General features: G+C 43.5%; 2 protein-coding genes and 1 pseudogene across 8 annotated transcripts in view; 2 read left to right on the plus strand and 1 right to left on the minus strand.

The window, feature by feature from the left end:
- Nucleotides 1-344: 344 nt before the first annotated feature.
- LOC144104324 (uncharacterized) lies at nucleotides 345-13783 on the plus strand. Of its 5 annotated transcripts, XM_077637249.1 has the most exons (7): nucleotides 345-458; nucleotides 2793-3006; nucleotides 5946-6041; nucleotides 7373-7441; nucleotides 10206-10336; nucleotides 12450-12516; nucleotides 13537-13783. In XM_077637249.1, the coding sequence occupies exons 1-7, from the start codon at nucleotides 427-429 to the stop codon at nucleotides 13642-13644; spliced, it is 717 nt and encodes a 238-aa protein (XP_077493375.1). In that variant the 5' UTR covers nucleotides 345-426; the 3' UTR covers nucleotides 13645-13783. The 5 variants fall into 5 exon arrangements, with proteins under 5 accessions (XP_077493375.1, XP_077493376.1, XP_077493377.1 ...); XM_077637250.1 differs by lacking the exon at nucleotides 7373-7441; XM_077637251.1 differs by lacking the exon at nucleotides 5946-6041.
- Nucleotides 9317-9415, minus strand: LOC144105806 (U2 spliceosomal RNA; annotated as a pseudogene).
- A 5633-nt stretch (nucleotides 13784-19416) lies between the features above and the next one.
- LOC144104326 (uncharacterized) overlaps nucleotides 19417-27282 on the plus strand; it is a 24908-nt gene continuing 17042 nt past the window's right edge. For 2 of the 3 annotated variants that reach the window (XM_077637258.1, XM_077637257.1), the window contains exons 1-2: nucleotides 19417-19548; nucleotides 23620-23833. In XM_077637258.1, the coding sequence (XP_077493384.1) occupies nucleotides 19433-19548; nucleotides 23620-23833 (330 nt within the window). In that variant the 5' untranslated portion in view covers nucleotides 19417-19432. The remainder of the gene's footprint in view (nucleotides 19549-23619; nucleotides 23834-27282) is intronic. The other variant, XM_077637256.1, reaches the window with a different exon arrangement.

The following is a 27282-nucleotide window of genomic DNA, read 5'->3' on the forward strand; positions in this document are numbered from 1 at the left end:
ACTTCAGGGAACCGGTCAGGAGTGGGTGTAGCCGCTTTCAAATAATTAACAGTGCAACGGGGTCTGCTTTTAAGTCATATTGTTGAGTCCTTACGGCACTCCTACGAACGGAAAGGTCCCGAATGGTAAGAAGAGCGGTTCGCCTTCCATAATATACATTTATAGACTATGGGCTCCCATATGTGTGCTGCTACATGGCTCAGATGCAAAACCCGTTGATCGGTTACTTCCGCCAAAGATGGTACGCCCGCACTTTGACACCTCTGTTATCTCCCGCTGGGTGGAAAGCGGCTCTGGAAAGGAAGAAAGGAAAACAAAAGTAGGAGCGTGATATCAGCGCTATGCACACGGCACAAAGCGAGGGCGTCTTTCAGTCCAAACAAGATAACTGCAGCTCTGTCCGTGCGTTACGGCTGTGTCAGCGACATGGAAATCAAAGCGGTCCAGCAATGCGATGGGTTCGTTTTCTCAATTGTCGTGTTTTCTTTAAGCGGCGGTTTTTACACGGCCCGAAGAACTGCAGCTGTCGCTATTGTTCTGAGGGCAACCAAGAATTCATTGATTTCACTGCAGCGGCAAGGGTTTAGCCGATTCTTGCAAAGAGGCGGTATCATGGCTAAGTTTTTTCAGAGCATTCGCGACGAAACCGGGAACGTAACTAACTTCAGGATCTTAGGCAATCAGTTATGTTTGTTCACAGGCCCCCGCAAGCAGCAAAACGCTGCCTAATCATCTGCAAACTAGCCTAATAGCATCATAATGGCACGATAGTGAACAGTTGGTTGTTGAATCCAACGTCGTGATAGATAGGGCCTCATTATAGCTTAATGCGGACCATTACTTGGCGCTGCAGTCGCAGTGCGAAGGCAGCAGTTCTTTCACCTCTGTCTCACCAAAATACGAAGCGAGCCTGAATCAGTTCCTCCATCTAACTCGGGACAAAAAAAAAAAAACTGCGTAATTGAGGTGGTCAAGTGCCCACTAAATATCTGTTTGTTCGGAATGATTCTTTCTATCGAAACTTCATTCCAGCCTTGTCTTGCACTTCCGCATTTTGATAGCAATAACAGTGCGACGAGCATCTCAGTGATGAATGGTATTGTTCAGTTCGCTCCGTACCATCCTCAAACTCCTGTGATCGCCTATAGAATAAAGAGCAACATAGAGAAAGGCCCGGTGTTGAAAGGAAAATGAAAATGTGAATCATCCAGAGCTGAGCCGCCGCGTTGGCTGAGTGGTTATGGCGCTCGGCTGCCGGCCCGAAAGACGCGGATTCGATCCCGGCCGCGGCGGTCGAATTTCGATGGAGGCGAAATTCTAGAGGCTCGTGTACTGTGCGATGTCAGTGCACGTAAAAGAACCCCAGGTGGTCGAAATTTCTGGAGCCCTTCACTACGGCGTCCCTCATAGGCTGAGTCGCTTTGGGACGTTAAATCCCCCTTAAACCAAAACCATCTAGAGCTGTAGCAAACAAGAGTAAAAGGTGCAGTGCACTTTGAATGTATAACTTCTCGGCGAACATAAATGAAGTCTTCTTCTTATTCCGAAAAGTTACTAACAGGAATGAATATCGCGTTGGTTCAGAATGAGGCTACCTTTCTGCGAGCTTTCCAAAACACATTAGGTGCGTTGAACACACCGACAGCGTGCAGAGACAGCTGCCTAGACATTGGTGGCAATTTCACGGGAAATGAATCCTCCGAAAACGCAAGAAATTTCTGATCGTTTTCATCTTTCGAAGTGCCATGAGAAGTGGCAGAGTTTCTGCTCGTACCAGCAAAGGGTGAAATCCATGAAATTTTGCACATTGCAAAACTTGCTAGTTCGGTGAAGCCCTGGGGTTTACTTAGCTGTTAGAGATAATATACTGAGGAAGGTGATTTAAAATATTTTTGTATTTTGTGTTTATGGGGTCGGCATATCAAATTCTCCTTTTCTTCAGATGCGATGCCTCAATTTCGCGTGCGCGGCGACCAGCCCCCCCCCCCCCCCCCCCCCCCTCCCCCCCTCAATAATAATAATAACAATTGGTTTTTTTGGGGAAAGGAAATGGCGCAGTATCTGTCTCATATATCTTTGGACACCTGAACCGCGCCGTAAGGGAAGGGATAAACGAGGGAGTGAAAGAAGAAAGGAAGAAGAGGTGCCGCAGTGGAGGGCTCCGGAATAATTTCGACCACCTGGGGATCTTTAACGTGCACTGACATCGCACAGCACACGGGTGCCTTAGCGTTTTTCCTCCATAAAAACGCAGCCGCCGTGGTCGGGTTCGAACCCCCCTCAAGAAATTTGCATGCTCGTGCACTGAGTACTCCTATTATTCGTGGCGCAGCCCTCCGAATTTATTCCTATTCTGCATTTGTGCAGAGTACATATAGCCGCCCTACCCGTATCCTTTCTTACTATCGCTCCCCCTTTCTTTCCCTTTCCCTGTCCTTTTATTCCCGCTTGTCGCAGCTCAGGTGCTTCAGGTTTCGATGGCAGATGGCGCGGCTAGAAACATCTTTACCTCCCATTGTTATTTTGTTATCAACTAGCCACTAACAACAACCGGTGCACCATGTAACTGTGATGAAACACAAGACTGCAAGTCTCTAAAATCCAATTCAATTCTCCTAAACCTGAAGCATTACAGAATATCTTCAAAAATAAAAATCTTTTTTTCGAGCGTTTCGTATCTATTGAAACATGCTTGCAAGGATTGCACTGACTGCGATGTAAGAATCATCATAGGAAAAGAAAATGGTACGAAGCAAATCATGCAAAGCAGCATTTTTGGTTTCGATTTGCAGCTGGTACTTAAATCTTCTCGTGGGAAATTGCACTCAGTTCCTATGCAAAATACTGGAATGGAACCCCGCCGTATTGGAGTATTGCGTGAGGTGCAGCTGCGCCCCAGAAATACTTTACGACCTCCCTTGTTCGCATTCTGTATGTTTTTCTTGCTCTGATACGGGTGCAAAGCACGCGTGCCCAAGCATCAAGGAGGAAACAGCGACAACGAAGGTAACGTATATAAACACTTCAATTCTCTTTTTCAGCAGTAAATTGCGCAGAGCCTTTGTCGAAAATTTCAACCAGCATAAAATTACCTTTATTGGTACGTGTATCACAGTATCCATAAATTTTGCAGCCGTCATCGATTACGTTTCAGATTCATTTGTTTTCATTGTAGTGCTGCGTGTTGAAAGACGCTTTTGAACATAGTTACTTTAACGCTTTGAAGCTTACTTTCGGAGCCCTATCAAACAATCGCATGCCTGAGAAATACAATTTTGCCTCCTCGCGCAAAAAAAAAATAGAGCACGGAAATTAATTTGGCCATATCTGCCAAATCTTGAAGACGTTGCCCGGATTCAATAGAATACAAACCGACGTGCTGAGATGGCACAAAAACGAGACAAAGACAACATAGCCCTGAAGTATCAAACAAAACATGTTATGATGCTGCACGTCAAAGCCATGGCATACATTTTGGAAAATGTGGGGTCAAGGTATTGCGTACAAGAATTTTTTTCAGTCCTCATAAGGCTGAGGCTGATCCGCCATTTGACCCACTGAAAAGCGAAGTCAAGCCCCTTTGCAGGCTGACCAAATCGTCACGAGCACAAATGTGTCCCTTCTGCCACATACGTATCATATCGAATTCCGCTATCCTGCGGAAAAGTGTTAACTGGACGGTTATCGATGCATCAACACATGTTTGCTGGAGAATTTTCTATCCTTGTCGACCCACCCTTCCAGGAACATTGCTGAGCACTATGGCTTCTACTAGATGCACGATTTATTTATTTATTTTCTCTCAGAGGCCCAGCATTACAGAGAGGAGCGGGTAGTACTAAATATATACAAGAACAATAGTTGTACAGCAGAATTAGATTATACAATCACTAACGCATCCTTAACTAACTAGGAGTTTACAACGGATGCGATGGAAGCGGGAAGGCGGCTCCACTCCTTAACTGTCTTAGGGATGAATGAGGCGAAACGAATGTCTGTGCGACTGCTTGGCACTTCAACCTTGAACTGATGGTAGCTGCTGGAAGGAATATATGAAGACGGCAGAAGTAGCGAGTCTCTGAGGTGATGGTTATAATGGTAGATTTTGTGAAACAGACATAAACTTGCAATTCTTCGAAGAATGGAAAGATCAGGAAGGCTCAGATTAGAGTTCATTACAGTTACACTTGCAGTTAGAATATAGTTAGAAAAAAATGAATTACGCAGCTCAGTTCTGGAGGATTCGATCTTCAGAATTAGTGAGGTAAGGTGAGGGTCCCATACTGATGATGCATGTTCTAGCTTTGGTCTGACTAATGTATTGTAAAGTACAAGTTTCGAGTTAGTGGGCACCATAGAAAAATTTCGACTTAAGTAACCAAGTAATTAGCGTTACTGGTTATGTACTCCACGTGAGATTGCGAGGAAAGGTTACTGCAGACATGAATGCTAAGGTATTTGTAAGATGAAGCCTGTGTCAGCAGAGTATCGTTAAGCGGGTAATCACAAGAAACCGCATTAGATGCATGACGGGAAATTCTCATGAACTTGAACTTAGTAACATTAAGCTTCATAAGCTAAGTTTGGTCTATGGAAACTCACAAGAATGCACTCGGAGGCTTTTGAAAAACATCAGATTCGTCTATGGGGTTGTTGGGTGAAAGCGTAGGGCCATCTTTTTTTAAATCAGCTCATTGCGCCACAATAAAGGACCGTTTCTTGCGGGGGTCTCTCTCCTTTTGCTGCAGACGTGCGCGAAAATCTTCGCGGACAACTGCCGGACCCGGCCAACACTTTCGATATAATGTCTCCCTCTTTCCTTTGACTCTTACATACTGTTAATTTATTGTCGAGCAAGGAACGTTAAATATCAGTGAAGAAACCCCACAAAGAAGACAGAGACAGACAGAGAAGCACTTTAATTGAAAAACAGAGAATTTATTCGGCGTTTAAAACCACTGACTTCCTACTATACTCGGGGAAAAGATTTCGGGAGAGAAAGATGTAATGAGAGACGAGTAGGAGATAGAGGACAAAGTTCACTGCCACACAGAAGGTCATAGCTCTCTAAGCGTTAACACCTTACTAAGGGAAATGCCAGCCAGTGATGAGCATCGGTAAGTATTTCAGAAATCGTTTTTTCCTAATGTGACTGTACAGCCCCCGCCAAAAGTATAGAGACCATGACACTTGCTTGTGAGGCCTGCGGCATGCCTCATTATGTATCCTCAGTGACATTAATCTTTCAAAAGAGTAATGGCTTCGCGTCCTGAATATTTCCAATACTTGAACTGCTAGATGTGCCAGGGAGTCCCGATAAACAGCTTAGAAGCAAACCCCTTGTCCTGTATAGTTTTTATGGGGACCGTGCCATGACCCGACAAATATAGAATGCAGCAAGATGTCATGGCAAAAGAGACGTTTGCGAGCCTGAGATCCGCGGCCTGACCACTCTAAAAGCCGGTATATAATAAGTGTCGGCGAATTGCAACCATTTTCCGTAGTGTGAGGTTGCAAGAATTTTATGTGTACAATTTAGAAAATTTCTCCTAGCGAAGTACAGCAGCGGTCGAAATAAGTTCGGACGCATTTCGTGTATATCGTGTACTTCTGCTTGCCCTTTAACGTAACAGATCAGAGACGAGTTCCTTATTTTTGCATTTGTCATCAAAAAATTTACTTACACTATTTTATATGCGGTAGCATCAGGTATTTTTTACAGTACTTTCTTTGTAATGTGCAAATATATTTAGGAGCAGAGAAATGCCCAGTCGCTGAATGAGAATGCGCAGAGCTACTTAAAGAGCTCCTATTACCACTGGCAAATCTATCATATCTCCGATAAAGTGTTCAAGTCCAAAAATAAAATTTTTAACCTTTTCTTCACCGAAGTGTTTGCTATTTATGTTCTTCTGGAAATTGAGATGTTTTCTTTTAACTTTAAGTTGCCTGCAAAGAACTCTCACCTGAACCGGAGCTTACAAAGCATGCGCCTTGAGTGCCCTGCATGCGAGGAGATCACACGTTTCTGCGATATGAGGGTAAGAAAAGATATCCATATTTCTTGCTCAGTCTTCCTGTCTGCATTGAGAATGTAGTTTAACCTACTGATGAATCGGCGGCAACTGACTGCGTGTATATCGGAAGAAAAGGTCAACGCAACAGCCGGAAAAGAAAAGAGAAATTCGCTTTCTGGTTACGAAAGGGCAGGCTTTATTTATTTATTTAGTTAGTTACCCTCAGGGCATTTATGCGTTACAAAGGGGAGTGAGAATAACCTACAAGTACAGAAAACAAAAACAGCAGCTAAAAAATTAGAATATAGTTACAGCACACACTGGTATAAAATCAATAACAACATTAACAAAAGGCAGCATTACACAAGGTTATCGAGGGAATTTCGGTTAGAAAGATATACAGTGCACAAAAATTGAACTGTCAGATTTTCGACTGCGGAATGGTTTCAACGGTGCTTTCAGATGCGCGTGATGTATTTTAGAAATAAAAAACAGAAAAATGACCGTACGAGTGAATGCCGCAGGCGCATAATTTTTTTATCCTTAACCAAAATTAAAACCGCAGGAATAAAAGCCTCGAGGAAGAAGCCTCCTTCTCTAAAAAAACATTTTATGCGTTCAAGTTTTTAAACACTGTCGAAAACAATGTCAGTGGCCCTTGTATCACACTAGTATTGTTGCTATTAAGAATAACCTCAACGAGGGCCGAAGCGCGAATTACCGGTTTAGGTGCATTTCGGTATCAAGTGCAACCGCGGCTTTGACATCGGATATGACTTACCGGTGCCCCGCTGCCAGCATGCACAAACCATAGGTGTCAATTGAATTAGGCAACGCGTAAGAAATGTTAGAAAGCTATAGTACCTCTGTTTACTTTTGTCTGCACCTGTGCGTATAGGTCAGCATGTTTCGTCATCACATACTTTTATAGGCACAGGATAAAGCCGTAGCTTTGAGACTAAGGACCTGGACTCTCTGGAGCAATCATCATGATACATTCATGAGAACACAGAAGGGGCAATGCAATAAGCGAGTGGATTCAGATAAACGTTCCAAAAAAAAAGGGTAATAACTTTACCAGAGTGGAAGCTTGGGCGAGTTGGTGACGGTTCACTTGCCGCATCGCGCTAAACAGACACGGACGCAGGGACAACAGCGCCCGTCCTGTTTGTGTCCCTGCGTCCGTGTCTGTTTAGCGCCTTGTGGTAAGGTAATAACTTTCTTCCGACATTTTCAACTGTTGTGGAAAAGGGCGTGTACAGTAAAACTATCTGATATTTTGTCCGTTGATCTACAGTTAGGATAGGCGGACATTTCAACGGAAGCGACTGGAGCGCACAAAACGACTTTTTCAGGAGCACATCACGACGAAGCATCATCAAATATTGCAATCCTTCGCACAACAAAATGTCAGGAGAAAGCAGGTAATAATTTTATAAACATGCTTTCAGGTCTGATTAAATTTTACACTTAAATTTGTCTACAGAGATAATTGTTGTACCGGAGCAAAGAAAACGAAGGATCTTTTATCGTTTTATTACCACACTGGACGATTAAAATTATTAGCAGCCAGTCAAATCTACGCCAAAAGGCCCAGACTGTGCTAGACGGGCTTCAGTTTCTTTGAAAAATATAAAGATCTCTACACTTTATGCTCCTAAAGTATATGGAAAAACCATTAGTGCAATAGAAAACTTCTGCTAAATAAAATTTAGAAAAATTGTTATGAAATGTTCTTTCCTACATTCCAAATCATTACATTTTGTATACCTACCTGAAATCAATTTCTCCGAATTTTTCTGAAGCAAAGAAAACTTCAGTAATGTTTGCGATTTTTAACTTATCCTTCTAGAAAACAACATGTTATTACGGGAACCATTACAATTATTCTTCACTGTTTTCCTGAAGGCAAACAATCCCATAAGGGCAGCTCACGAAAAGATAATGCAAACATTTCAAGCCTGCCATCATCAAAAAATTTTGTATGTGATTATATGACTCCGAGTTCCGGATGCTTTGTAAAAAAAGGCTGGAATGCACTTATGACGCCCATAATTAAGATCTACATAAAGCTCGCGCCGTCCCACGTTAGACCGAAGACTGCCCAAAGCGTGGCTCATAATTTTTGCTTCTGCCTTGCTAATGACTTTGCTTATTGAAATGGCTTGGCCTCTGTGTTGAGTGGGAGCCGGTTCTGTGGTTGGTGCTGAGAATCGCAGGGCTTTGCAAGAATTGCAAACATAACAAATGCAACTACGAGAACATAAGGGTGTGTGTTGACATGTCACCTAGAGTCAGCTGAAAGCAGCAGATTTTGATACGCTGTATGCTACAACACTGGTGTATAGCGAAAGGCATCTGATGTAAAGAGATATATGAACAGTACTGTCCACTGTTAAAGGGAACATGCGATCGCGTGGCCTTTATGCTTCACGAAGCCCTACTGCTTAGATGCGGCGAGAATGGGCGGTGTCAGGTGCATTCGGAGAAAGGCCAGCCGCCATGCTTACTGCGCATGCGTCTTGCGCCGACAATTCCCACAAGTTCTCGGCGGCAGCGCTCAGCGAAGAGCGGAGACCACGCAATCGCATGTTCCCCTTAACAGTGAAACGTACTGAAGATTTGGCTCAAAATAGAGTCACTTTGTTTGTGAAGTTTCATTGTCTGGTACTGTGCACTGGGAAAGGGATGAAATTCAAAGCGAGAAAGAAGAAGGGGCTGTAGCTATAAAGGTAACATCGACTATGCGTCATCCAGCTGACGTCAGCCTTTAACCTTGAAACAATCTAAGAGTGATTTTAGAGCCAACTGCTGCGGGAGTATGGGTTCAGTTGTCTATACCTCATAGCCTTTACCTCAGAACAGCGCACGCAGTTGTCGGAACCAGATCGAACACACGTGCGCCGCTTCCAGTAAACTCTCCATCTTCAATATGTACCACAGGCTGGTTACAAGCATAGCATGAAAATGAAGAAGTGCTGTAAGTGCAGCATTATGTCTGATCTTGAAGCCCTATCTCAAGATCTTTGAACTCTCACCAGCTCATTATACCTTCAACTAAGTTGCCACCATACCTCTGTTCAGCTTACATTGTTATCAGAATTAAGAGAAATTTTTAGCCGCCATATTTACTTGCTTGCTGCTTGCTCTTGTTGTTAGGAAGAATGAAAATGAAAGTGCACAGGCCTGCCCACTAGCTGAAGCCGAGCCACATCCCTGCCACGTGCAGAAAGCAGGAGAGTTGAGAGAGAGGCGAGGAGAGCAAAGAGGGAAATAAAAGACGTGCTCTATAATGCCCCAGGCTGATCCCAAATGCACTGCAACACCGGGCCAACCTGAGGCGGAGGTGAAGCAAGCTTCAAGCACTCCGCCACATTTCCAAAAATAAGCTTAATATATTGGCTCCAAATGGTACTCGTAGTTCTAGTTACACAAGTGACAAGCAGCATTAGAAGGTGGACACGTTTAGGGGCGCAGATAATGCGAGCTTCAGAAATGCCCTTCTTTTATGTTATGGGTTGTTTTTCTTCTGGTCAGACGAGCTGCGAATGTAGTATCACCCTTCACTGAATCTTATTAACCTAAGTCGAAGGAAGGTTGAAGTACATCGTGCTCCTGGTTCATTCTTGAAGCATCAAATAAAATAGGCTCTTTTACTTGGAGCTCGTCTCACGACCATCGCTAAGGCCAATTAAACGTCATGTTCCGGCTGCCGCTGATTGAACACGCTGCACCATGCTGGGACAATATTGGCCTTCACAACAATTATTGCAGTGCCGAGAGTACAAAGATACCGACTGCAAGGCACCACTACGATAGTCAGGTGGCGTTGCCGGCACTCTACTGAAGGTTATTACTGCCTGCAATTCGCAACCTCTTTTCATGCCACCTCCAGTACTAGAAGCAATGTGAACAAAAGACGCCCTACTCCTCGCACCAGTTAGGGACAGGTTTTGAACCAATTTGTATTGGCGATGGCGTTGGAATGCGCGAGTACGTCATTGTAGTAATAATCAAACATTATTAGGCTGGTTGATCAACAAGAACAATTTTGTCTTAGTCTCAGGCTCCAGCCTATAGTAAGAATGTTTTGTTTCAAAATAAAATTTTGAATACGTGTAAATGTATGCATCTGTGCAATCCATAATTACTAACAAGTATTTTATTTACGTTTGTCTTATAAAATAGGATCACGTTGACAGCTCCCATACGCGTCCGGAGACTTCCCGAACATCCGCACCGCAACTAACCGCTAATACTTCTGAACACCAGCAAACTAGTCAAAACGAGAAAATGCGCAGTACACCTCCGATTCAAGGGTAAGAACCAGGGTTTTTGACGCAAGGACGCCATGTCTCACGAAATAATTACGTAATCAAACGGGAAATGTAAAAGACAAATAACAAAAAAGCCTGCTATGATCAATATCAAGTGTCAAGATTACACCCGCCGCAATGGCTCAGTGATTATTGTGCTCGGCTGCTGACCCAAGGACGCGGGTTCGGTCCCGGCCACTGCGGTAGCTTTTCGATGGAGGCGAAATGCCAGATGCCCGTGTATTGTGCGATGTGAATGGAAGTTAAAGAACACCAGGCGGTCGAAGCTATCCGGAGCCCTTCACTACGGCGTCCCTCAGAGTCCGAGTCACTTTGGAGCGTTTAACCAAGTAAAACAAAAAAAAAACGGCTGAGGCTTAGCTTGGTTAAGCCTGGTGATTGCGAAGCAATAGTGTGTTATTCTCGGATCAGCTGGTAGTATGGCTGGTGGTAGTCTTGGGTTATGCTAGTGCTACGGCTTACAGTGAATCATCTAAGATGAAGTCATCCGTCGAATCCGTGTATGCCGACAAACATTTCCCTCACCAGCGTGCCCATTACAAAATCTTCCAGTATCGAATACAGCTGGTGTGACATCACTCTGACCGTAGCGCCCCTGGTGAGAGGAGCGGGAGTTAGGCCGCCGTTGGTGGCTACCGCCTCGCCTCGCGACGGCGTGAGATGGGGCCCCGTTTTTACACAGCTGGTGTGACGTCACTCTAGGTCACGTGGTGTGACGTCATGCAGCGAGGTCACGCTAAAGGTCAATGGTGCCTACCACCGCCTCGCCACGGAACGGGCTGAAGAGCGACCTAAAGTAGTATTGCTTCGCAATAAAAAACCTCAACATTAGTCCCTCGAAAGACAGCAGAAACATTTCGGTCGTCCCTAGATATTTCCTAGTGATTTCTGGGTAGCTGCTTTTCTGGCTAGAACAGAAGTTATTTTAGCGACAAGACCATTTTTAGTATATTGCCCCTTCAGTTTCCGTAACGGGAGAGCGGATTCTCTGGCGATACGAGTGTTGCAGGGCCGGAATGCCTTTGGTACCGGGCTACTGATCCCAAGATATCGGTTTCAATCCCCGCCGCGGCGACGATATACTCTGATCCGGGCAATATACAAACGTGCTTGTGTGCGGTGCGATGTCAGCGCTGGTCAAAGAACGCGAGGTGGTCTGCATGATTACGGAATCCTCTACTACGGCGGCCTGCCTAGCCCATGTATTTAAACCTTTAGCCCATTATTCGAAGCTTTATCGCCGCTGCGAGCGTCTGCACGATACTATAAACCTATAGGTATGACAGGCCGGCAGAGAATTTTCTCGTATATTGAGTCCAATCCTAGTATTTTTGGACTGGGAAACGCAATACGGTTGATCGTCGGCCCACGCATGTATTTAAAGTGGGTCTGTTACACGAACGTCTAGAAATGTTTGCGATATAGTCGCAATATCTTCTCAAAACTATTTTTTTTGTGCACGATAAAGAATAAATGCATGGATTCTGCTTTACCATTAATTTTCGCAAATGCTTGCGCAGGTAATGAATATAGTTATGATATTTCTGTCTTGTGCTCGTTGAGGGCGATGTATTCTCTGATTGATTTATACGAGGTCTGCATTTTTGTTAGTTAAGTACGAGAACATTTTTCTCGCTCCGAATTTTGTTTGAAAGTGAAGAAAAATAGCTGACTATACTTGTGGTAAGGTAGCCGTAGAAAATTTTGTTGCGTTTGAGCACTCAGTGACTGCGGCCTAAAAATTGCGTAAAAAGAAACAGGAGAAAGGAAACCTGCAGAGGATATTGGGAAAACATTCCCGGTTGGCTTGCATTCACATGAGAATAACAGGACTGCAGGAAGTCAGAGGGAAGTAAGGTTAGCTTTCTTGTGTGTACGAAGCTTGTTCTCTTTCATGTGCCATTAAGCCTAAAAAAATACGTCCATATTCCGTGCAGGCCATCGTGTTGTACACAGCTCCTGCCTTTTGATCTGGAGAAATTAAATCCTTGCATCCAACTGAATCCGGCAGAATCTACATGACAATTTTTCGGTCAAGCAAGGCCTTCGAACAGGATATTTAATTCATTTTCTTATTTTGAACCCTTCCCCACAGACCACAAGATAGCGTCGCTCTCGAAAAAATCGAGGCAGAAGTTGTGATGCTTAAAGGCTACATAAAGGTAGGTTAAGCTGTCGTTTTCACTCCACACAAAGACGCCAAATAGATTGCGTTTCTGCCACAGTTGTGAAATAAGACTAAACATTCTAGAAGAAACCTCTGAGCTTTCTCAGTTCGCATTTTACTAAAAATCTAAAGTTACCGTTTCCTGCAGGTTGCGAAGCCTCTGTGCTTGCGGTTAACATTTAGAGACTGTAAGCTCAATTAGTTCGCGCATTAGTTCAATTAGTATGAGCAATAATATTTTGCAATTGGCAAGCTTTCTCGCCGCATTTTCGCAAGCAACGTGCATTGGTGAAATATACAGTGGGCTGGGACCTAGAAAGAGGTGCTCCTAAAAAGTTTGCTTTTGATCTAGATGTTTCATACAGCAATCATCTGTTAGTTAGAGGAGGATTACTTTATTTGCTTAGTATTTTGTTCGATTATTTGAAGCACAAATAGCAGAAGCAATGTTAAAGTTTCTTTGTTTAGATGGGATTTTGCTTAACAAGTCCTTACGCTAATGTTAACAAACTTGGTGAGGCAATGAGTACAACTATCTTCATTAGTTTTTGTGCATGCAGCTGGAAAGCAACCAAGTTGCCACGTTTGACCCCAGTATTTTTCCTAATGTCCCTGATGTCGGTATTGTCCAGGGCACATTTAAGGTCACTGAAAGTTTAAGTCCGCGCATGGTTTACGTTGTTTGTAAACTTTGTGTTTCCTTTCATGCGATTTTTCAATTGGATGCTAAGATGATATACAAACAGTGAATATATTGATTGCTAACTAGTTTACAACCACCACCTTAAAAAGAACTTGTAGACCACAAGAGATTGCGACAGAAATGTGAGGGCTGCATGAATTCATTGAAGGGGCACTTATTGTATCATGGCTCATATGTTCTGCTATCACAGTATTCGATACTGTGTCGTCGAAAGCAAGCACGGTGTAAGCGCGAGTAATGCGCTAATAAAGAGATTACAATGAAGGATACTGATTTTATTTAATTTATTGTGACACTTTTTTTCATTTACAGAATCTAGAAGAAAGAATTCAGAGACTGGAGACACCATTGAGAAAGCTCATTCAGCGACTGCGAGAAAGAGGAAGATTAACATTAGCGATACAAAGGGATAATATTTAAGTACCGTTAAAATGTTTCCGGATGTAACTACCATGAACAAAATAAAGATAGACTGTCAAATTATGGAAGCAGCTGATAGCATGAAGAGTGAGAGTTTATGAATAAAATAAACCATAGCACGAAAAATATCATCCCAATATGGAATATATTGCTGGAGTGATGATGATGATGATGATTGCCTCGGGCTTAATAGCGCATTCGCATAGCGGGAGATCGGCCAATGTGCAGATCCTGATGCTATCTAGAGTTTCTTCTTTTACTCGGGCATGGTACAGACACCTAGCAACACTATGAGTACCGAAATTTATTGAAACGCGTTTGTGTTGTTAAATGATGGTGCCCGCTAGAGTAGGCTTTCGATAAAGTTACAGCCCTGGCAAGCCGGTGTTCCTGTACGAATGAAATTCTTTATTCCTGAACATATACCAGACGTTACCTATTGACGCATGTCATTAGTTGGACCTGATATGAAAGCCAATTATTTCAACAAAGGGTACTGCGCATATAGAAGCAAGGAGGGACAGGGTACACAACAACCGAAGACTCGAGACTGATTTTTATTCCAAAGACGACGCATCTTCTTTCGAGGGTTATCCACATGCGACGAATCGCTACAGTGTGCAGATCTGTGCTTTCTGCTTCGTGAAAGTTGGCCTAATTACGCCCTCGGGTCAGGTAAGAAAAGATAATGATAGCGGACTGCGCTAAGCGTCATGCCACTCTTTTTGTCAAATGCCAGACGGGCGTTGTCCCCATTTACGTGTGGCACTCTACACATCGGTCAAACGGGCCGATGGCTAAACTGCCAAATAAGAGAGCAATTCCTTCAAAGTCTGGGTAAAATTTATCTCTGCGCAGCGGCGCGTGCCTGGATAGTACACGCAATAAGAAGTGCCTGCCTTTACTGATAAAAACAAAAGTTTCGAGGAGCAGCCCTTACTAGGTGGAGCGTGAGCTTGTCGAGACGTTTTTCATTAGGAGGAAAGTAATTTATTGCGTAAGTAACCCATCAATCGACTTGTATCAGAAAGTCAGAAAGAAGGCAGGTATTTGGACTACGCATATTCATTGATATCACGGTTTTAAGCTACAAAACGCGTTATTTTTCAATAAAAAATTTGTTGCGAGTCTGCGCTGGTTTTGCACCCTTCTCGTGTTTGTTTGTAGGTGCGCAGTACCCTTTGTCCATCATGATTTACCCACTCGCCCAATAATACACTCTCTTAAAACACTAAGTTCAATTCACTTCATCCAACCGTAATTTATGTATAAAAAACTAATATTTAAAAATCCTCATTTTTGTAACATCTATTAAAACCTTTGAACACTGTCATGAAATCTGCAGTGATGGTGAAAATAACTTAATCTGCAGACCTAATGTTCAACTCAGATAGTGAAAACAACCGGCATATGATTTTGTGCCATTGGTTCCTCTCCTGGGCAATCTTCACTTTCCACGGTATCCACCCCGTTGCTGCATGAGAGCATCGAGTGCCTGTTACCTGCGTGATGAGTACGTCCAAGATTGTGCGCTCTTTTTAACCACAGTAACGACGTGATTACTGTAGAATTTCTCTCCGGTTTAGGAAGGTCTCTACCTTTATGGTTACGCTACTCAAAAGCTTCTTATTTTATCAGGCCGTCGTATTCTTTTCGGGATATGTTTCGGGACGTAACACGTAGTTTACACGTGCTGAGAGCCCGTTTTCATGATGACTTCGCCTCGCAGTTAAAAGAATTGCTAGAAAAGAATGGACTAGGAAGCGAGAGCCTATTCTAGCACAAATGGGAACCGCATTCATGCTGACAAGTGGAACATACAGCAGAATACAAATCAACTCCGGAATGGCGTTTATCATAAAGAGAAGGTCATAAACCGGCTCTTTACCGAAATGGCATGATCGGTGCATACGCTGAAAAAAAAAAAGAAGATTGGCGAATATGTGCACTGTTTTTAGAAATTAAGCAAGAAAGTTTTCACTGTGGTCATTATTATTTAGGTGGCAAGTACTGTAAACTTTGGTCACGTCCTTAGTCCCTCAGTGAAGCGCGCTTTGCAGGCGGTCAGCATAGCTAAGCACGAGATATTGTACAAAAACTTGGCGGACCACAATAATTTTGGTGGTGAGCCCCAGGTCAGTAGCGAAGGTGGGTAAACTCAATTTTCAAATTATCAGGAGTGGACCAGCCAAATTATGGGGTCGGGACAACCCAATTTTTGGATTTGGGCCAATTTCATTTTAAGACTACGTGAAGACTGTGCTCCACTACAGCACACCCAGATTAACCGGCTGTCAAACTCGCCCAAGGTTATTGCAAGGGTAAATTCTGTGTGTGCTAAACATATTTTGGGCATACCTCATGTGCCATACCATGTGCTGCTACCCTTACCCTGTAGGGCCATCCCCAGATTGAGCTTTGTTTGGTGTCTCACACGTCTTTAGGTCGGCCAATGTCATTCCGAAGGTCAAATTTTGGCTGATCCTAACCATTTTTCATGCATGTCTCATGTACCATGTTATGCGCTGTAGCGCTCACCCTGCAGGGCCACCCCCGAAATTGAGCTTTGATTGGTCCATTGCCATGCACACCCATTTCCTTGCTGATTATGGCTGAGGCTTCATTTTTTTCTGTGAGATAGTCAAGCCGCTAGACTAGAAGCAGAAGTGCTTTTGCATTAAAAGATTGTATCCTTTTCTTGATCATACAGCCAGAAACATAACACACGAGATAGTTCATGTGACACCTCATGTGAAGTAATCCACGATTTCAAGATCGAAAACAGACTGAATATGCGAACTTTTCCACGGGGGCACAGTTACTGTACCTGCGAGTAATTTACGGTGGCCATATTCGTTGCAGTGCTGTTACTGTATGCTCTGGGTGCTTCGGATCTCAAATAAACGGCGTGCATCGCCTTATAACTACACCTACTCACTACAAGACAAAGCGCACTAAACACCAGTGAAAACGAAACTGAACAACCTAGAAATCCAAGCCATCGAACATTCAACAGGTAACCGGATGTGAATCCAAACCCTGCCTTCCCAGCATGCTTGGGGCGTGCATCGCCTTATAACTACACCTACTGACTACACCACAAAGCGCACAAAACACCATTGAACAACCTAGAAATCAGAGCCGTCGAACATTCAACAAGTAACCGGATGTAAATCCAAACCCTGCCTACCCAGCATGCCACGGGACGTGCTGATCCGCCAGCTTTCCTTCTAGTTACACTAAGAAACCCTGTGCAAATAGCATGGGTCGCGAGATGTCGCGAATGGTCCCAAAGGCGGGGCTCGATAGCGGTTAGAACAAAGTGCCAGCGACATCAACTGAGGAGTGACAAAATCGTAGATGACGGCGAAGCAAATACGAGAAGAATGATTGTTACACATGCTTGGTGTTCTTAACATTTCAGACGCCAATATGATACTAGTTTTTGAAAATGTCTTAGTTATGTACAGATGCAGTCAAAACTTAATCGAAGGCAAAATTAGCGAAGAAACTTAATTTCACTCCCCTTATTTTGTGCATCTTTGAATTTATGATTGCAGCCTAATTGATTTTTCGCGAATTACGCAAGTGCATCAATTAATATCGGCCATCATGATTTCGAATTCAAGAAATTAAAATTTTTCGGCAGAGTCGCCTTCCATTTACTTCTGACGGCAGGCGTACTACATTTGGTTGGAAAGTAAAACGCTTTATTGAAAAATATATATTTATGTTTGCGTTCCCTCACAGCCGCAGGCTGTGGCTTTATGCCATACAGCTTGGTTATTCTGCGGCTTGCTTGCCGCTAGCTGCCGGCCGACACACCTCGCATCTCGTGAATTTCTTTAAGTGCGGCATCTGGCCTTTTTTCAGCGTTCATTTCAAGTGCTTGGTTACTTTTTGTCCTCGGGCTACTTTCTACTCGGCTACTTGTGCGCGCTTCTTTCCTGCCATAATAGCAAAAGTTCCCGTCGTATGGTTTTGACTCTGTTGCCTTCTGTATGACGTTCCTTAGAAAAGTGCCGGAATGAAAACTGCTGCGCAACGGTAAGCCTTTTATCATACTTGGCACTGTGGTTTGCTGTTGCCACTGAGTGTCTAACCGGCGGAAAGGTGTTTTAAAAAGAGTTCGTGAGAAATATGAAATGCGACTTTCAGATGATTGCTTGGTAGTCACGAAAGCGCACGTTACGTAGTGAATTCTATTATTTCCTGGCGCTTGCAGTGGCAATAAATGATTGTGATTTGTGCTGAATTCATTGAGCAAAATACTGCATGATAATTATTTGTATTTATGGGGAATAAAGGTTACGATGAATGTGCGATTAGCAGTGATTAGAAGAGTACATAGACTTTATATCCCTGTAAATATCGTGGAACATCTTGACAGTGAAGGAATCCATCGCCCTATCCTTTACAAATACGAAATAAATGCTGCCTTGAACGTTCACGCTACGAAATTGCAACTGAAAAGGATATTCTACAGATTCAGTTTTGCAGGGCCATATTGACTGGATACTGCCCTTTTATACTGTTTATTAATATATCAAAGAAGAGTGCAGTATGCCACATGTCATGGCCATTTTCAAAATCTCAGATGCTCAGGGTCTATTTTTTTTTTGTCTCTCGGGCAAAGAGCGGTCTGTGATGAGGTCATTGTTTTGTTGAAATCTTGATTGGGACATGTGACTGCTTGAAGTTCCCCGGCGTCTGTGAGGCCATTATTGAAATTTTCTTATTTTCCAGTCGCTCCCTTGCTTTGTCATTGTGTGAGCGCTTCATAGCTTGTTTCCTCTGGTCAGCGTAGGCTTCGATTGCATTCGTCGCAATTCCCCTTTTTATTAAGTTCTAAAAGGCAGCCGTAATTCCGCTGGGAAAGAGCAGCGCTTTTTACAGCACTTATGAAATTTATGCACGACAAGCAACCAGCTTATTATTTGCACACGCAACTTGACTTCTGTGTTAGTTTAGCCAGGTGTTATTGCGTCACTATTCAGATTTCGAGTTTTCTGTTGCGGTTTTTAATGAATAAGCGAACTTTCATTAATACTTTTTCTGATGTCCCTATGAGTGCAAATCTGCAATACAGTTCTGTAACAGCGCATTGCTCTGAAACTTGCATCCACAAGAAATGCTTCCAAACACGAAGCTCTAAATATATACAAAAAATGTGCCTATCAGGCATTAAGACAAAAAGCTGGTGTTTTTGGCCCGTTAACACCTTGCTATTAAGGGTGAGACGCGAGTTGAGGTCAAAGTAAAAAAAGGCACAACCTGAATCGACTACCGAAAACTCGCGTGTTTAGTCGGCACTCATTGTGTCTTCTCTCTTGGCCCTTGTATCAAGTATCTCAAGCAACCTTAAGGGGTTAGTAGATTTATCTTTGCTACCAAAGAAAATTTTTACGGCGTCGCGGTTTTTTTATCTTTTTAGTTATGACGTCTTTCTTTAGTACGCCTCACCCTTCGAAGAGGTCGCTGGCAAATCACCGCACCGTAGGACTCCATGTTTAGAACGTGCGGGCTTCTCTGCAATGAGCGCTATCCCTAGTAGTGCTTTGGGGACGAGCGCGCCATCCATCGGCGTCATGAAAAGCTAGCGCGGCGCCGAGCACGCCGCATCCCAGCGGATGCGCACACTTCCTCTTCTAACCACTGTAGCAGGGCGCCATTCAGGCGACAAGGCCTCAAGCCCGCCCCCTGAGTCACACCATATCTTGAGCCGGTGGGAAAAGCGACCTTAGGAAGGAAGCAAAATAAATAAAAGCACATTCGCGATATCGGCGTGATGCACACGGCACCAAGGGAGTCGTTCTTGCAGTCCAAACAAGATAAGCTCCACTTCGTACGTGAGCTCTGTGTGGTTCTGCAGAGAAAAATGGAATTCTTAGAAGGCTCCGATGGGTTCGTTCTTTATTTTACTTCCGCAATTTTTATCGCTATGATGCATTAGTTAAGGGCCCGTGAGTCAATAACAGCTGCAAGGAAAATCTTTATGCTTTGCTTTGAATAATTCATCATTCACTGCTAGCTATACTGTTTTAGCACAGTCCTCGAAGCATACTGCGATGTATCCCATTTTTATGTTACAGCTCAGACGAAACAGATCTACTGAATTTCTTGAAGGCTAATTTGGGGTGTCGTGTCCTACTTAACGGCTCCCCACGTAAGATAAGAGACATCCATTGGCCTGCGGCAAAGCTCGGAGTTTTCATATAGCACGCCTACAACGACCGGTTTCTTTAATAGATGGTTTGCATATCGGGGTTGTCTTAAAACTTCATGCATCCTATTAGTTTTCTCATTGCGGCACAGGTAGACTTGTTTCAGAATGACTCCAATACTCAATATGTTACTGCGTAAAAAATTATTGTTGCCATAGGCAAGTCCAGATAACCAAGGAAATGAAAGCTGTATATTGAGAGGATTTGGAGGAACTGAGACACTTGTTTAACAACAGCCTACCGCATGTTCCTGGCATGGTAGCATCTCTGTAGGGTGAAGCAAATTGATTTTAAATCATTCCTTTCATTGAAACGCCACTCGAACGTTTCGCCGTCATCCTGACTGATTTTGAAGAATGAATGACGATAGTGTGTCTGAACGATGAGCGAAATAGGTTTTCTTATAAATTTCATGCTAGATAGCAATCGTCTTCAACTCATTTAAAGTATACCGCCAGTTTGCAGTACAGGGTTCTTGAATAAAAAAAAACACCTAACAATGCAGCAGAATGGCAGGTAAGGAAAAAAGAAGCACGCACCGTTAAAATCGCTGGTTCGTTTTAAGCTTATAGAGTTAAGGGCCCTGTTCAGCTTAACGAAACGAAACATCCTCAAGAGAAGACCCAGACGTGGCCTTGTGACTACAGCCTATGTTCACCGTGTTGTGAATTAACTGCCCACCCTGACAGGTGGCTGGTAATTAATGGAAGGTTGCCACAGTTTGCTCAGAAAGAACGACATGCGTTTCAAAATCCCCGCCGGTGACTTTGCTTGGAACAGCCACCTGCCGAGCCGCTGTCGCACCCGCCGCTGTGGCTTAGTGGTTAGGGTGCTCGACTACTGATCCGGAGTTCCTGGGTTCGAACCCGACCGCGGCGGCTGCGTTTTTATGGAGGAAAAACGCTAAGGCGCCCGTGTGCTGTGCGATGTCAGTGCACGTTAAAGATCCCCAGGTGGTCGAAATTATTCCGGAGCCCTCCACTACGGCATCTCCTTCTTCCTTTCTTCTTTCACTCCCTCCCTTATCCCTTCCCTAACGGCGCGGTTCAGGTGTCCAACGATATATGAGACAGATACTGCGCCATTTCCTTTCCCCAAAAACCAATTATTATTATTATTATTATTATTATTATTATTATTATTATTATTATTATTATTATTATTAGCCGCTGTCGCATCGCTTCACCTTTGCAACACTGCTCCGGAAGTGGTATAAGGACTTCAAATGATCTATGAATGTAAATTAAAGAATGGCCAATTCCGCATATATGGACCTTAACCCATTGACACTATCGCATCATGCCCTTTAGGCGGAGCTTAAATTGCACTATCCAGATTTTAGTACAGGTCAACGATCTTCATTGGGCAGGGAGGATCATTAACAGCTTTCCCGTAATTGTGCAACTGTGCAACCGTTTTCAAGGCCGCATTTTTTGACGTTTCGGTTCTAATCCTTTAGGCTCTATCATTAGTCGCGGCTTGGCACAAAGCTGCCTGTGCTGGGCACGAATTAAAAGTGAGCAGCAGAAAGAAAGCTGGAACCAAGTATTGGGAAACACGGCTCCGAGCGAGCTTTTCAAGCGAAGGTGCGCTAACTTTGCCTGCGCTGTATGCAAGGAGTTTTCCTTTTGTCTTACATCTTTGTACAGCATTTGTCAAAAATATAGACTCGAAGGGGTTTGTCTTGAGTAGCTTGACTCTCTAGCACAGCTGTAACTGCACAGCTGGAATTGGTGAGGAAATTACTTGATTTCATTTTGTATGAATTCGGAACACTAACGATAGAAAACAAATAATACTGTCACCCAGAAACAAAACACTTGAGCTCTACACTTTTGACGATGTGGGTACGTCACTAAACCACCATATATGAGTCAAGTTGGGATCGAAGTTAAGTGCTTAAATTGCAATGAAATATGGCAGCGCAAATGTTTTGGCTGAGAAGAAGGCCATCCTATTGAGAACAAAGGTAGTTCCAAAAATTTTGAATGCTCGGCAATCTTTTTTCACAAATTAACTTACTGATGATAGATAATTAGAAATTTTCTGTAATGTCGCAAACAGTTGCGCTGCATTCTTCCCAACATTTTGCAAATGTATGAGCACCGCCATACAGAAAATATAAAGCTGCTTTTTTGCCACCTCCTCTTAGTGATCCGCACCTCACACCGTCAAACTGTTGGCTAGTTCCCAAGTTGACGGAACATATGTGTGCGCGCGTCAGAGCAAAGAACATGTGAAGGCTGCAGTACCGCATTAACGTTGTCAAACTGCGGCGCTTTATTTTTTGGCCGGCATGCAAAGACCATTCCACTGGTAGTTCTGCGTCGTCGCTGGTATTGACAATAGAAAAAATGCTAAGAGCCTCAGATGCCGAAAAAAGGGTACTTTGGTTGTGCTGGGTGACCTTTCTATTGCGTCAGACATTAAACAGATAGCAAGGCAAACTTCATTCCATTTTTGTTACCAGGAATTATCAATATTGTGCCTCTTTATATCCATTTTATTGTTTGTTCGCCAGTAGAATAGGCATACATTTCCGAGAAATATGAGATGAGAAATACATTTTCTTTCGCGCCTATGATCCAGACTTGTGGCACCCTAACCAGAAAAAATTGCTGTACAATCACCATTCAGAACGAATGTTACTGTGGCACGCTCGCAGGGATCTGCAGTAAGAAAGGTCCGTTGTCATCATCACCGTCTCAAAATATCCTCTCAAGCGGAAGCTACACTTTATTGCTCGTTTTTTTTTCTAACTTTGCAAAATGTCAGTATATCCTAGTAGTCGCCTCTTGTCAATAAAGGGTGATAATGAATTGACAAAGGGACCTCCTTAAACGCTTATAGCCAAAACTCGGTACCCAGTGAAGGTTGAACACGGTATGTATGGTCGTGGCAAACATTCTGAATTTTTAAAGGATTTTCATATAAGCGGAAGCCGTGGGCCATTCAAGTTAGTAATATGCTCAGCATACGTGTTTTGTGAATGACCCTACCAGCAGAGGTCCATGGCAGGGAGAGGGCAAGAAGATTGATTTCTTGACAACACGAAACAAATTGAACAAGTGTTGAGGGAGAAGCCAAAGTCTGCTTAGCCAACGCCAAAGTAAGAAAACTTCTCTTCGTCAAGGAAAGCATTCATTACTGAAGGGGCTCAGATAGAGCCTTCGCAGCGAGGAGGAAGCTGCGGTAAAGGGGAGCAGGGTGTGATGTGGGAAGGGTAGTTTCCTGTGGAGCATGATCATGAAAATCTCTTGTCCTGACAAGATAGCTGCTGAAGAGGATGAAACCAGTTGACCTTCAAAAGTGCAAAGTGGAGGAGTGTTTCCGCCTATTAAGAGCCAAATGTTTGGATAAGAGGCTTCTTTTTTTAATAAACTATCTCCTCCTTATCGCTTAATTGTGCTCACATGTCACCCTGGAACTGTTGCTTGCTGCAGAAACTTACTGCAGAAACTGAGCTGTGTCGAATTGCCGGCATAAATTCAACAACTTAAATCTGCACAAAACAGAAACAAGGACGACGTGGCCCCAATGTGTTATATTCACTTTATAAAAATCGAGGAACCGATATTTACATTCGACTTGCTCAAGAAATAAAGGGCTAATCTTAAAGCAATTTTTCTCATTCAAGTGGATGTGATACATTGATTGTGAAGAATATGTGACGTATGCATCACAACTACACGAGACAAGCCGAGATGAATGACCTAAACAAAATAAAACTGTGTTCTGTTTCTTTCTGCAGCACATATCTAAATCTGCAAGTGGACAACAGCACTAAGGTCCCCTGTAAGATCTATGAATGCAAAGACGATTTATTCGACCGTTGTATAAGCTGCGACAGTATCCCAGAGGCACTGTACAGACTTATGTGCGCCCACAAGGTTTGTGAAGATTGTCTTTACGCCGGTGAAACACACGTCTGTCGAGCCTGCAGCCTGAAAACCACCACAGAAAAGGTAATATATACATTTTAGCTTTCTACTTTCCGTCAGAGCTATGGAGAGTTTCATTTTGAGGTTAACGCTACTGTGAAAAATGCGCTTATTCAGAAGGTGTTGAAAGTTAATAGCATGATTTTAATTAAGGAGCATGGTACCAGCGCAAGAAACAAGGACGAAGAGAGAAGAAAGACAACACGAATGCCAGACATCAACTGAAATTTATTGCACACTTGCGGGACTTTTCTATACCCATGTTCCATAATAATGCAAACCAACTAGCCCAGCTGTCTCCCCTTAGTGATGGGTTTAATGCACCCACGTTGTTTAAAAAATTTCTGCTTTTTTACTGCTTTATAGTTGGCAAATAAGTCGACCGAGTATAGTACCATACTTTTTTTGTACCTTAGTTTCAAGAGCTCAGAAAAGAATAAAATAACAGCAGAACTCACTGAGCGCTTCTTGCTAACAATAATTTTCAGTTTTCAATGAATTCAACACGAATGACGGTGTCTAAAGGGCCCTTACCTTACTCTATGTTAGTAAGTTGCAAAATTCGAAACCTAAGGTGCCTCAGGAATTTCTAATCCATTCAGAGTAACTTGAGCCTTTGTACTTACCCCTCTAAAACCTGTGAAACATTCGGGTGGCCGTAACCCATAATGTAACGCTCTATAGGAGCCACTCGTATGGAAATATGTGGCATATGGAGTCCAGAAATGTGGAAAAATATATAAAAATCCACGCTTTTTGCACGCAGTTCATAAGCATTCCAGAGTTTCATACAGATCCCATACAGCGTGCATGATGTCATATATAGTGAAGAAGATTCTATGTGTGCTTTTTATCTAGTCTGTATCGACTCCGTATGCTCTAAATACAGGACTCCATATAATCCATATCGTAGTATATGGACTTCTGGGAATCGTCAAATCGGAACTTTCATGAAGTAGAGAAAGCATCGCAACGCGAGTCAACAGAAGGCACACTATGCTGCGTTTGAACATACTATGCCAGTACCAGAACTTTCAAAAAACTATTCTCTCTTGGTGCTTTGTAAGAAGATTATAAAACCGTTGTGCCGGATATTTAAACGTCTCTGGAGGTACACGGCACGAAAAGGTGCAAAAGCTTTCAAGCCAATGATCCCATAGTTGAAGTGTGGTCACCTGTCTGTGCTGTTGAAATGTATTCGCTAACTTCTCCTTGTCACCTCGTGAATGCCACCGGCATACGTCGTAAAAATTCGCCGAACTAATAGCGAGAGCTACGACGACTGATTAGGCAAGAGAAGTAACAAAGAAGTTGTTTTCCGTCGGCATGTGCGAACCAGCCCGTATTATCCCCCTTCTCGACGATCGCGGCCTGGACGTTTACTGCCACAGCTATAAACTTGCGCAACTGATGCTACGCCACACATCCTTAAAATGTCCACTATCAACCTTTTTAGCACAAAATTCTCGTAAGTTTTGGTAAAAGAGCACGTGCTAGTAAATACTGGTGTATAAATTCTTTATAAACGTTTTATTTATTTCGAGGCTTCCTCTAATAAGTGCGCGGAGCACAACCACAATCTGTCTCATAAGTATGACACCCACAGGTACCGAAAAAGTGCTATTTAGGCATTGAGGGCCTTCGATTGCTGTGGCGGCACTCTGAGGATTTTACCCTTCGTTAGATGTCAACGTTCAGAGCACTACAGAGCACTGTGCAGCCTTTGGATTTCAGAGTCAAAAACATTGCACTCACGCACTAAATGTTCAATTGTCTACTCACAGCTACATGTGTCAAAAGCAAGTCTGTTGGCCATGCAAAGCGTAACTAGGTGGAACAAGAAGGCGCAGTCCAGGGTTAAGTGTACTGAGTTGGCTGTTTAGACACTAGCCTGTTTTTCACTGCGGGAAGTGTACATTCCCCCGCCGGCCTGCAAGCCCTACTCACTGCGATGACCCCTGATACAGGAATAGTCACAAGAAATCCTTCGTTTTGACCAGATGATGCGATGTCATCCACGCTGTGGTTTGCTCTGAAGTCGCTTTATTCTGGCAGCTGTTGCATTATTTTATAGTGAGTTTTGGTTACTGTGTTAAAAAAAAACATCACGGATTTTGTAACGAGCTTTCCATGCAAACCGTAGCATTGTGCAGCTTGCACAATGCTACGGTATAGTGAATGGCTGATTTGGAATGAGAAAACAAGTTATTTTCGGTGGGTGTTCTGTAATAAGCTCAATTTCAAACCATCAGGGCAGCTAGTTAATGAGCCGCGAGGAAGTATGGCTGATTATCTGCAGTTTGATAAACATCGATATTGTCAGGATGGCAACATATCATGAGGAATTAGTGGAGTTAACTCAGCCGCATGTGTTAACGCTTATGCATGACAGTGAATAGAGTTGAGATCTTCTAACATGAGCGGTTTGAGAAGACCTGATGACACCTCGGCTGTCTCTGTAATACCGGGTGCAGAAACGTTCACTGGAGGTTCATGCTTACTTCATAACAGTGAGGACAGTCTTGAGGCTTGTGTATATAGGGAGGTGCCCATTATGTGCTCTCATAGTGTCAAACGCCATATATTGTAATTGGATGTTAACAGTGGCTACTGCATATACACAAATTTCGGCAGTCCAACGCACGTGCCAACGGCTTACACGTGCACACTTTCGACATCCTTGATGCTTGTCCTCGCAACGTTACCAAGTACGGGGAGTCTGTGCCGCAGGCTTCCCAGGAAAAGCCAATTGAACACTCATAGCATCGATCACACTGACGCGCCTTGACTTCCTCTAAAGAGATAAGATAGCATGGACTGCCGTGATCAGTTTCTTTTTCGATTTATAGACATATATTCTCTCCATTCTTCTAGTTGAAGGATAACTAGAAGGATAAGAATGGGGTGGAGCGCATATGGCAAATTCTCGCAGATCATGAGTGGCAGTTTACCAATTTCCCTCAAGAGGAAAGTGTACAACAGGATAATCTTACCGGTACTCACTTACGGGGCAGAAACGTGGAGGCTAACGAAAAGAGTTCAGCTTAAGTTAAGGGCAACGCAGCGAGCCATGGAAAGAAAAATGATAGGTGTAACGTTAAGAGATCGGAAGCGGGCAGAGTGGGTGAGGGAACAAACACGGGTTAATGACATCCTAGTCGAAATCAAGAGAAAGAAATGGGCTTGGGCAGGGCATGTAATGCGAAGGCAAGATAACCGCTGGTCCTTAAGGGTAACGGAGTGGGTTCCAAGAGAAAGTAAGCGTAGCAGGGGGCGGCAGAAGGTTAGGTGGGCGGATGAGATTAAGAAGTTTGCAGGAAAAGGGTGGATGCAGCTGGCAAAGGATAGGGTTAATTGAAGAGACATGGGAGAGGCCTTTGCCCTGCAGTGCGTGTAGTAAGGCTGATGATGATGATGATGATTCTCTCCATGTTTTGCTGCCTCGTGTCCCTGGCCTGCTTCGTGTTCTTCTA

This window comes from Amblyomma americanum, chromosome 9 (assembly GCF_052857255.1).
Source record: "Amblyomma americanum isolate KBUSLIRL-KWMA chromosome 9, ASM5285725v1, whole genome shotgun sequence".
NCBI lineage: Eukaryota > Metazoa > Arthropoda > Arachnida > Ixodida > Ixodidae > Amblyomma > Amblyomma americanum.